This window comes from Spinacia oleracea, chromosome 6 (genome assembly GCF_020520425.1).
Source record: "Spinacia oleracea cultivar Varoflay chromosome 6, BTI_SOV_V1, whole genome shotgun sequence".
Classification (NCBI taxonomy): Eukaryota; Viridiplantae; Streptophyta; class Magnoliopsida; order Caryophyllales; family Amaranthaceae; genus Spinacia; species Spinacia oleracea.
The window spans coordinates 6,498,549-6,509,903 of NC_079492.1; the positions used below are offsets into that span (position 1 = coordinate 6,498,549).

Genomic DNA, 11,355 nt, shown 5'->3' on the forward strand with positions numbered 1-11,355 from the left:
CTCCAAGCAATGGCAAGAAGCCATGCAATCTGAATTAGACTCCATGTCTGAAAACCAAGTATGGGATTTGGTCGATTTGCCAGATGGCTACCAAGCCATTGGAAGCAAATGGGTTTTCAAACTGAAAAAGGACAAGGATGGGAAACTTGAAGTTTTCAAAGCTAGATTGGTTGCAAAAGGTTACAGGCAAGTCCACGGTGTGGATTACGATGAAACCTTTTCACCAGTTGCAATGCTAAAGTCTATTCGAATAATGTTAGCAATCGCTGCATATTACGATTACGAAATATGGCAGATGGATGTCAAAACTGCTTTCTTAAACGGCGTTTTAACAGAAACTGTGTTTATGACACAGCCTGAAGGTTTTGAGGATCCAAAGAATGCTAAAAAGGTATGCAAGCTAAAGAAATCAATCTACGGATTGAAGCAGGCATCCAGGAGCTGGAATATACGTTTTGATGAAGCAGTCAGTGACTTTGGTTTCATCAAGAACGCAGACGAATCTTGTGTATACAAGAAGGTCAGTGGGAGCAAAATTGCTTTCCTAGTATTATATGTCGACGACATATTGCTTATCGGAAATGACATTCCTATGTTGAACTCTGTCAAGATTTGGCTTGGGAAATGTTTTTCGATGAAGGATCTAGGAGAAGCACAGTACATATTGGGCATCAAGATTTACAGAGATAGATCTAAAAGGATGATTGGACTTAGTCAAAGCACTTATATCAATAAGGTGCTTGATAGGTTCAAGATGGCGGACTCCAAGCGAGGCTACCTACCCATGTCTCATGGAATGACTCTAAGCAAGACTCAGTGCCCAAAAACACTTGATGAGCGTAGACGAATGAATGGGATTCCATATGCATCATTGATTGGTTCAATAATGTATGCTATGATATGTACACGCCCGGATGTTGCGTACGCACTCAGTGCTACGAGCAGATACCAGTCAGACCCAGGAGAGGCACATTGGACTGCTGCCAAGAACATTCTGAAGTACCTGAAAAGGCACAAAGATGACTTCCTGGTCTATGGTGGAGATGATGAATTAATTGTTAAAGGCTATACGGACGCAAGTTTCCAAACCGACAAAGATGATTTCAGATCACAGTCTGGGTTTGTCTTCTGCCTCAACGGAGGAGCAGTAAGCTGGAAAAGTGCTAAGCAAAGCACCATTGCGGATTCTACAACTGAAGCGGAGTACATTGCTGCACATGAAGCAGCAAAGGAAGCTATATGGCTAAGGAAGTTCATAGGAGAACTTGGTGTAGTCCCCTCCATTAAAGGACCAATAGCCCTGTATTGTGATAATAACGGAGCTATTGCACAGGCAAAAGAGCCTAGACACCACCAGAGAGTCAAGCATGTACTTCGTAGATTTCACCTTCTACGAGAGTTCGTTGAAAGAAAAGAAGTCGAGATAAGCAAAATTGGAACTGATGACAACATATCAGATCCATTAACTAAACCTCTGCCGCAAGCGAAGCACAACTCGCACACTGCAGCTATGGGAATCAAGCATATTGGAGAATGGCTTTGATGTCTCTGTTTAATGTTTTAAAGTTTTAGAGTTTAAATCTTTGTAAAACATTATTGGTTAATCATTCACAATAAATGAAAGGAATTCATTTTTCCATTTAATTCGTGGTTTATTAAATGATGAGTCCCTTCAACTTGACGATATATTCAAGATAGACTGTCAGGACCAGTCCTGTGACTAAGAAATGTCTATCAAGTGAACTTGAATGTCAAAGGTTGAAAATGGTCCCTAATCGGAGTTTTCTATAAAATTGGACGCATAGAAAACGTTAGACGATTAGAATGCAAGATGACTAGTAGTTCTGTTTCTTGAACTATGTGGACATGGCAATGTCATAATCATTTGCATAGATACTTACTTTGGGAAGACTAGTATCGGACAAGACCTATGAAACTTTACTGTAAGAGATGAAAGTCTGTCATAAGTAAATTTCATTAAATTATTAGACACTAAATCCTCAATACCTGAGTGATTTGAGATTACTTGTTTGAGAACTGGTTACTTTGACGTTGACCAACCGTCGCACCGTAAAAGGAGGCTATAAAGGCAACGCTCAGGTAATCACCTATCAAACGAAGTCTAATCTCAAGATCGCAAGATTGGGATTGTCCTCCCATAAATCGGGATGAGATGCTTAAAAGTTGTACAAGGCCACTCGGAGAGCTAGAAACTGTGAAATGCATGGCCGTGCTCGGATGAATCATAGGCTATGATTATCTGTTTATTTGATCAGTTGAACTCTGAAACCGAGGAACACCTCTGGACATAATAAGGATGACAAACTCTTACCTTATGTTCAAGAGCAAGCATCGAGCGACAAAGGAATTAGGAAATGCACACTTGTCCCTAAGGACAAGTGGGAGACTGAAGGAAATAATGCCCTTGGTCCAAGTATGCATTCTATGTTAAGTCTAATAAATGCGGTTCAGTATTAATTAACAAGTTAATAATTCAGTGAGATCAAGTGAGCTGAATGCCTAGCTAGAGGCCGCTTCAGTTCAAGTGGAATTAATGATATTAATCCACAGCTTACTCTTGACTGAACCCGTAGGGTCACACAAATAGTACGTAAACGGATCAAGTATTTAATGGCATTAAATACTCCATCTATGAATATTCGGAACCGACGGATCTTGGTTTCAGTGGGAGCTAAGATCGTCACAGGCAAGAAATGAATACTCCGGAAACGATGATATTGCCGGAAACGGAAATATGGATCGTATCGGAAATATGAATATTATCCAAGTCGTAGATGTTGCCGGAAACGGAAACATGGTACGTATCGGAAAATATTATTGGAAATGGAAATATTACCAGAATCGGAAATATTGCCGGAAACGGAAATATTGTCAGAATCGGAAATATTGCCGGAATCGGAAAATAATTCCGGAAACGGAAATATTAAATATTTGTTCGAAACGGAAATTAATTCCGGAATCGGAAATATTAAATATTGTTCGTATCGGAAATAGATTCCGGAAATGGAAATTTAATCGGAAGCGTATCGTACGAATTAGCATCGGACGAGGCCTGCCGGACGAAGGCCCAGCACGAAGCCAGGCCGTCGCCCAGCAAGCACGCACGCCACAAGCCCAGCGCGCGCCAAGGCCACGGATGCGTGGGCCTTGCTGCGTGGGCTGCAGCTCGCACGCATGGGCAGTCCTTGTGGCTGCCGTGTGTGTGTGAGTTTGTGCTCATGCGTGATTCCTGAATCTGCAAGAGTCAGTGTATGATTAAATGTCTATTCCTAATTGGATAAATTAATTAAATAGAATTCATGTAGGATTCTAATTCCAATTAATTCGCATCCTACTAGGATTACGATTCCTTTTCCATAACTCTATAAATAAAGGCCTAGGGGTCATAATTTACATACAAGTTTCAAAGTATTCAAAAGTGAGTTTTTTTTTGAGAGAAAATTAAAACACATCTTGCTCATAAAAGTGCCGAATTTTCTAGTACCTTAAGGGCGATTCTAGTTGGTCAATCTTAAGGCGGATCCGGACGTGCTGTGGACTATCTACGGAGGGACGACATTTGGAGTCCTAAAAGACTTGTTCTTGTTCGGTTCGGGCGCAGCTAGGGAGGGCACGCAACAAAGAGTATGCATCTAATTATGCTATATGATTATGTGTAAATAATATGATTCCTGGGTTAATGGTTGTTTCCGCATGATTTATGTAAATGTGATATGTATCATAACCTAACAGTAAAAAGCCGCTCCGAGATTACAACTCGAACCGATGTTACAATCCGAGCCGATTTTAGAAGCACGTTCTTAAACAGATCTCCGGATCTGAAGAACGAGGTTAAAAATCGCTCAAAGATTACAACTCGAATCGATGTTACAATCCGAGCCGAAGGTAAAAAGCCGCTCCGAGATTACAACTCGAACCGATGTTACAATCCGAGCCGATTTTAGAAGCACGTTCTTAAACAGATCTCCGGATTTGAAGAACGAGGTTAAAAATCGCTCAAAGATTACAACTCGAATCGATGTTACAATCCGAGCCGAAGGTAAAAAGCCGCTCCGAGATTACAACTCGAACCGATGTTACAATCCGAGCCGATTTTAGAAGCACGTTCTTAAACAGATCTCCGGATTTGAAGAACGAGGTTAAAAATCGCTCAAAGATTACAACTCGAATCGATGTTACAATCCGAGCCGAAGGTAAAAAGCCGCTCCGAGATTACAACTCGAACCGATGTTACAATCCGAGCCGATTTTAGAAGCACGTTCTTAAACAGATCTCCGGATTTGAAGAACGAGGTTAAAAATCGCTCAAAGATTACAACTCGAATCGATGTTACAATCCGATCCGAAGGTAAAAATCCGAAGGATAAAACCGAGCTGAAGGTAAAAATCCGAAGGATAAAACCGATCCGAAGGTAAAAATCCGAAGAATAAAACCGAGCCGAAGGTAAAAATCCGAAGGACAAAACCGAGCCGAAGGTAAAAATCCGAAGGATAAAACCGAGCCGAAGGTAAAAATCCGAAGGATAAAACCGAGCCGAAGGTAAAAATCCGAAGGACAAAACCGAGCCGAAGGTAAAAATCCGAAGGATAAAACCGAGCCGAAGGTAAAAATCCGAAGGACAAAACCGAGCCGAAGGTAAAAATCCGAAGGACAAAAATCCGAAGGTAAAATCCGAGCCGAGATTACAACTCGAACCGATGTTACAATCCGAGCCGAGGTTAAAATTCTGAGCTGAAATCGACTTTCACTTGGAAGTGATCAAAATCAAAACCCAACCCATTTTTCAAATAGAATTGGGTCTGGGGGGCATTTGTTGGGGTGTTAAAATGGGCCCACCATTTTAACCTAAAAGCCAATAAAATCCACTCAAGCCCAATATCCCTTACAAGGCCTCAAAGGCCCAACAAAGGCACTATATATACCCCTCAAAGGGCAAGGTAAAGGGGTCATTCTCTAACCCTAGAGAAGCCACCCTACTCTCTCTCTCCCCTAAACACCTCATTTTATACATCAATTGTACTGACTTGAGCGTCGGAGGCTCCGCCTCGGGGACCCCCCCTTTGGCCCGGAGTTCATCTTGCAGGCACCGTACGTGATCGGAACTCAAGACATCAAGGACGCTCCTTCCATCGTTTCAACCCCGGAACACCCTTGTAACATTTTAAACTAAAAAAAATTAAGGACAAAACACCATGATTATATAAAATAAATACCATCAAAATATCAAAATTAATACCACTAAATTACAAGTACTAATCTATTTTCTTCCTTTCTTTTAATCTTTCAACTCCCAAGTTAGTTACTCCCTCCGTCCCATAATTATCTTTCTGTTTGACCAAAAATACGAATTTTAAGAAAAATGGAGTATAATACATGAAAAAGTGGATTAAAGTACAAATGATGATTGAGTTGTATGGAAAAGTGGAATAAAGTACATGTGAAAGAGAATATAGTACATGGAAAAAGTGGAATATATTACATGGGTAGGGTTTTCAATTCAATTTTAATTAATATAGTACATGAGAAAGTGAGGACCTTAGTAACCAAAATTAGAAACAAAAAGATAACTTTGGGACGGAGGGAGTAGAAGACAATATCATCTTTTCCCAATTTCTAAACATGTTTACCACAAATAAACCAATCAACAGCTTTAGACGTTTTTACTACAAAATATTTTTTTATTTAGTGTTATTTCCATGTCAGCAACAAATTAATCTTTTTACATTATAACCATAACAGGGGTATAAAAGTAATAAACCCAAAAAAAAGGACAAAAACTCCATCAAAACAGGCAAAGAGAGTCTCACACACCTACCTAAAAGCCGGCAAAATGACCCACTCCGATGACCGGTTTACCGGTATTCCCCGGTTTTCCAACCTACCCTACCCCACCAATTCCTGACACGTGTCCTTCATCGGTTTCCTATGTCATGACGGACGGACCTCTTTTTCCGTCACACCCCAAACGGCAATCCAACAAACTCTCTCTCCTCTAAATTCACCTTCCCCCCTTCTTCTCTCTCAAAAAACCCTAATTTTCTCTCTCTTCTCCTCCGACCAGATCCATGGACGACGAGGAGGAAATCCGGTCTCAACCTCCGTCACCTGAGAGTGAACCTCACTCCCCACCTTCCGGTCAAATCACGGTAACTGTTGCGGCGGCGCCTCCTTCTTCAACAACTCCTTCATCTACACCGCCGCCGAGTTCTTTAACTCTCGCACTTCCGATCCAGCAATTCCCTCGACCTCTCGCTATTATCTCTAGCGGCTGTGGAGGAGGAGGGAGCGTCGGTGGTGGTAGTAGTGGTGGAGGCGGCGGAGGAGGAGGAGGAGGGAGAGAGGATTGCTGGAGCGAAGGAGCTACGTCGGTGTTGATCGATGCTTGGGGGGAGAGATACATGGAGTTAAGTAGAGGAAATCTGAAGCAGAAGCACTGGAAAGAAGTGGCCGACATTGTTAGCAGCCGCGAAGACTACACGAAGGTACCTAAGACTGATATTCAGTGTAAGAATCGTATCGATACAGTGAAGAAGAAGTATAAAATTGAGAAACAGAAAGTTGCGAGCGGCGGCGGACCTAGCCGGTGGCCGTTTTTTGATCGGCTTGATCGGCTTATAGGTCCCGCCGCCACTCCGACCACTTCGAAGGGGTCGGGGTCAGGGTTAGGGTTAGGGCCAATGTCGACTGCGACAGTTTCCGTTTCCACCGGTGGATTATCTTCTCATGGTAAGGCGGTTCCCGTTGGAATTCCGGTAGGGGTTAGACCCCTACCACTCCCCTTCTCCTCTCATTCACTCCAAACCCCTCCCCACTTACAACAATGGCCACAATTGAAACAGCAATTTCAATTTTCTCCTGTTCAACAACCAGTGAGATACAATTCAATCAATTCTAATTCTACTAGTTCTCCTGCTGCTGCTACTCCTGCTAGTAATAATGTTAATAGAGCACCACTAGAGCAACAATTACAATTCCATAAGCATCAACAAGAATTACAATTTAGGAGGGGGGAGGAGTCTGATACTGATCAAGAAGAGTGGTCCCATGATGATTCTGGGGACAGCTTACCACCGGAGAGGACAGGGTTTGATCATCGAAGGAAGCGGCCGAGGATGGAGGTGGTTAACAGGGGAGGAGGAGAAAGGGTGAAGGTTAAAGGGAAGAAGAGCAGAGAAAAGAAGGCGGCGGCGGTTAAAGTGTGGGGGAACTCTGTAAGGGACTTGACGAGGGCGATTATGAAGTTCGGGGAGGCGTATGAGTCGGCAGAGAGCGCGAAATTGCAGCACATTGTGGAGATGGAGATGCAGAGGATGAAGTTTACTAAGGAGTTGGAGTTGCAGAGGATGAAGTTTATGATGAAGACACAACTTGAGCTTTCGCAATTGAATGGTAATGGGAGTAATAATAGTGATAGTAGAGGTGGTGGTGGTGGTGGTGGTGGAAGTGGGGGCGGTGGTGGTGGTGGTGGCGATAGTAATCATAATCATCATCTTCATGAGAATCATCTGAATCATGCTAATAGTGATAGTAGTAATTAGTAGTTGTAGAAGCAGTAGTCTACTGGTAGAAGAAGAAGAGGAAGATTATTATATTAGATCACATGATCTCTTTTAGTCTTTTTAATAGTATGTTTATGAGCTAAAGATGATAAAAAGTTTAAGTCTTTTTCCTTGGGAAAAGATCTGTATGTTCTTATTGTTGAGATTATTTGATTGTGGGAAAAAAGGGGGAAAGTTCAATCATTTGTAATTGATGATGGTTATCTTAGAAATTCGAATTTATTAATTGGGTATTTAAGCTCTTAACAGAGAGCTAATCTGTAAGTTGTGTAATAATTTCCGAGCTGAATTAGAAATTCAGAAACTTGTGAACAATTGCCAGAAAACAGCCACTGATCAGCTTGAATAATTAAGCTCTTAATAGAGAGCTTATCTGTAAGTTGTGTAATAATTTCCGAGCTGAATTATTGAGCTCATTAGAAATTCAGAAACTTGTGAAAGAATTGCCGGAAAACAGCTGCTGTTCATTTGGTTTGTAAGTGAGGTTGAAATATGTCTGAAATTATACTTCAGAATCAAAAATGTTAAATGACCTCTTGGAGCATAAATATTTTATGACTTTGTATCTGTAAATATTCCAAAAGGGTTTATTCATTCTCTGTCTAGCTTTCGGTTCAACATATACACAGCGAGCTGGAAACTGGAAAGATCCGATAATCTGATGCTGGTGAAAAATCATCTGCCAAGTAAGAGAAATCTGATGCTGGTGAAAGCCTGAAAGTATGCAGTTTTAGAATAGCTTTATGTAAACTGCACTAATGTCTGTATTCCGTTTGATTATGCAGAGACAGGTTTCAGATCTAAAATTTCAAGCACTCCCACCGTAATCCACTGTGAAAGAAGATGAAGGTACGCGTACTTTTGGATCACTATTTCTATCAATTGTCAGCTTGTGGTTCCTACAGTCTTTTAAGGTTTCAGAATGTTCATAGCCAAGTGTAGTTAAAGTAGGTTTATCGCTTTATAAATACGCTAAAGTTTGCTCAAAATCATTGTGCATAATTTCTTGCAATTTCTCCCTTTCTTCACTGCAGAAATAACAAAGGATTATACTGGTTGAAATTTCAAAAATGGGGATTGAAGACAATAAAGAAGAGGAGAAATTGGCGTTTTTGTTAGATCATCAGAACTCAGACCTTGAAAACCCAAAACCCAGAACCAAGGTCCAAGGGTGGTCTAATCACAATGCCTTTTATTATTGGTAACACAATTTCTAAAGATTTCTCCTTTCTTTTTCTTGCTTTTATTTTTCTGATTTCGGAATTTTTCCATCTGGATATTTACTGAAATGCAGTTGATTAGAACAATTATATGGTTAATGTTTAGTGTTTCTGCTTCAAGCTCATGTCTTTCTAATTTTGGAATTTTTTTGGATCACTATTTCTATCAATTGTCAGCTTGTGGTTCCTACAGTCTTTTAAGGTTTCAGAATGCTCATTGCCTTGTACAGTCTTTTAACTTAACTAAGTGCAACACAGGTAGATTTATCACTTTACAAATACTCTCAAATTCCTCTATCAGATGGTCTGATGCCTGAAAAGACAGTATTACATTAAGAAAATGGAGCTTTCATGGTTCCACTAATCTCAGTTGATGTCATTTTCTTACATCATCAATTATATACTAATATCATGCTTTTCCCTACCACTGCCTTCCTCCAATAGTGTATGTTTCCCCCTTAGCTTTAGGTTAACCCCAAGCCATGCTTCTGTACTTACCTAACACAACTGTACGGATGGGAATTAATAATGGAAATCCAAATACTTTTTCGTAATTTGTTTTGTTATCCAAATCCGATTAAAAAGGTCCAAGTCCAAAGACTCGAACAGAAGTGGTTTAGATATGTATCTTGATTAGGCTAACATGAATCTGACCTGTTGTTTCTGATCAGCTTATCAGAAAGATTGAATCTTCCAAACCCTGAAAAACCTTTCACCAGATTGATTCTTAACAAACATCCTTTGAAACACGAGATTTGACAACTAAGGATCATCTATAGCTTTGTGCAACAAACAACAGAACAGAACAGACTTTCTAGAGCTTCTGATACTAAAAAGACACTACTTTACAAACAAAAAAATCTACTTACAAAGAAAGGAAATGAAAGAGAGCATGCCTCGTACCTAGAACAAATGCGAACCTTGAAGAAATGCTCGAAAGGGTTCTTCTAGACCTGATCGACTATAACCCAGCCCGTTGGCCCAACCCGACCCATCCTGAAAAAGTGCGGGGTAGAGCATCCTCCTCAAGTATGCATTTTCAGACCAACTCGGCCCGAAAAACCCGATTTGGCCCGAAAAACCCCGTATCAAATTTATGGATTTTGGCATGAGTTTTTTGTGTTAAAGTCCGGCCCGACCCGAATTTTGATAACTCTAGGTTCTTCAATAAGCACTATCTGTTTTTCAATAAGTAATTTGTTTCGTAACAAGGCTAACCCGAGTCTGACCTGTTGTTTCTGATCAGCTTATCGGGAAAGATTGAAACTTCAGAAGTCTGAAAGATCTTTCACCAGATTGATTCATCAAAAGCATCCTTTGAAACACAAGAATCGACAACTAAGGATCATCTACAGCTTTGTGCAACAAACAACAGAACAAAACAGACCATCTAGAGTTTCTGATACTAAAAAGATACTACTTTACAGAGAAGGGAAACTGAAAAGGTTTAAGGTTCTTCAATACTAATAAGTACCATCTGTTTTGAGGCTCCTATAACTAAACCCACCAAACTTCTTGCTTTCTGAGACATCCACAGCAGAACACATACTAGGCAGAAAACTACTGCTATTATTATTCTTACTGCTGTTGTTGTTGCTTCGCCTCTTCTTTCCCCAACTCATGCTCAGTAACGATCCAAACGAAGAAGAAGAGGAGGAAGAAGATGTCTTCACTCGACTAGTAGGGAAACTTGTAGTTTTACTAGAGACTCCTACATACTTTTTGGGGTCGAGTTTCTTAGACGTTTCACCACAGTCTACCTGATCAACCCTTCGAAAATACTCGATCTCTCGTCTGACGAGCGATCCTACAGTGCCTCTGGTGCCTATTGCAATAGGAGTAGCTGTGCTCATTTTCAGATCTGTGATGAGTATGTTTGTTGAGGTGCTGCTTGCCTTATATAACATTTTTCAGAAAATGTTTTTTTTTTTTTGTTTTCTTAAAATTTATTTTTCAAGTGACTTGGAAATGAAGCACTGTATTATGGCTCTGGCTGTGAGTTTGTCTGTGTGGGAAGGATTGCTTTGGCTTCAGGCATCTCTGATCTTTTGCTTTATAGAGTTGTACATGTCTTGCTTTATGTAAAGGGGCTAAACATCAGCATGAGAATATGATTGTGACTTTGGTATCACCATAGAATTCACCATAGTATTATTATAAGTAAAGTATAGATCATTTTCCCCTCACAAAAAAAAAAGTAAAGATAGATCAAGGAACATTAAAGTAACATTTTCAGGTTCGAATCCCCATTTCCCGAATTGTAAGTTGTATTGCCCTTGTGGCTCATTTGCGTGTGCCAGCTCACACACCAAAAAAAAAAAAAATTAAGTAACACTTTCATGCACAACGGGCGGCTAAGCCCATCTGCAACGATGTAATCGTACATGGCCCTGAAAATTTACGACTTTGTTTTTAAGAAATATTTGTAATATGTAATAAAATATTGGGTTGTATAGGACAATGTCTTTTTTAATATTTTAAGAGGTTTATCTTACTCCCTCTGTCTCTTAATACTCGATCTGTTTTAACCGGATACGTTTGCCCATGTACAACTT

At 40.4% G+C, this 11,355-nt stretch overlaps 2 protein-coding genes across 2 annotated transcripts; one reads left to right on the forward strand and one right to left on the reverse strand.

The window, feature by feature from the left end:
• The first annotated feature begins 5,790 nt into the window (after nucleotides 1-5,790).
• On the forward strand, nucleotides 5,791-7,844 carry LOC110790737 (trihelix transcription factor ASIL2-like). The gene has a single exon (XM_021995509.2). The coding sequence runs from the start codon at nucleotides 6,087-6,089 to the stop codon at nucleotides 7,557-7,559; it is 1,473 nt and encodes a 490-aa protein (XP_021851201.1). The 5' UTR covers nucleotides 5,791-6,086; the 3' UTR covers nucleotides 7,560-7,844.
• A 2,231-nt stretch (nucleotides 7,845-10,075) lies between these two features.
• Nucleotides 10,076-10,876, reverse strand: LOC110790739 (uncharacterized). The gene has a single exon (XM_021995510.2). It carries the CDS (start codon nucleotides 10,705-10,707, stop codon nucleotides 10,264-10,266), a length of 444 nt encoding a protein of 147 aa, XP_021851202.1. The 5' UTR covers nucleotides 10,708-10,876; the 3' UTR covers nucleotides 10,076-10,263.
• Nucleotides 10,877-11,355: the final 479 nt, after the last annotated feature.

Coding starts and splice junctions, on each gene's coding strand:
- LOC110790737 (XM_021995509.2), top strand. CDS start 6,087: ATGGACGACGAGGAGGAAATCCGGTCTCAACCTCCGTCACCTGAGAGT.
- LOC110790739 (XM_021995510.2), bottom strand. CDS start 10,707: ATGTTATATAAGGCAAGCAGCACCTCAACAAACATACTCATCACAGAT.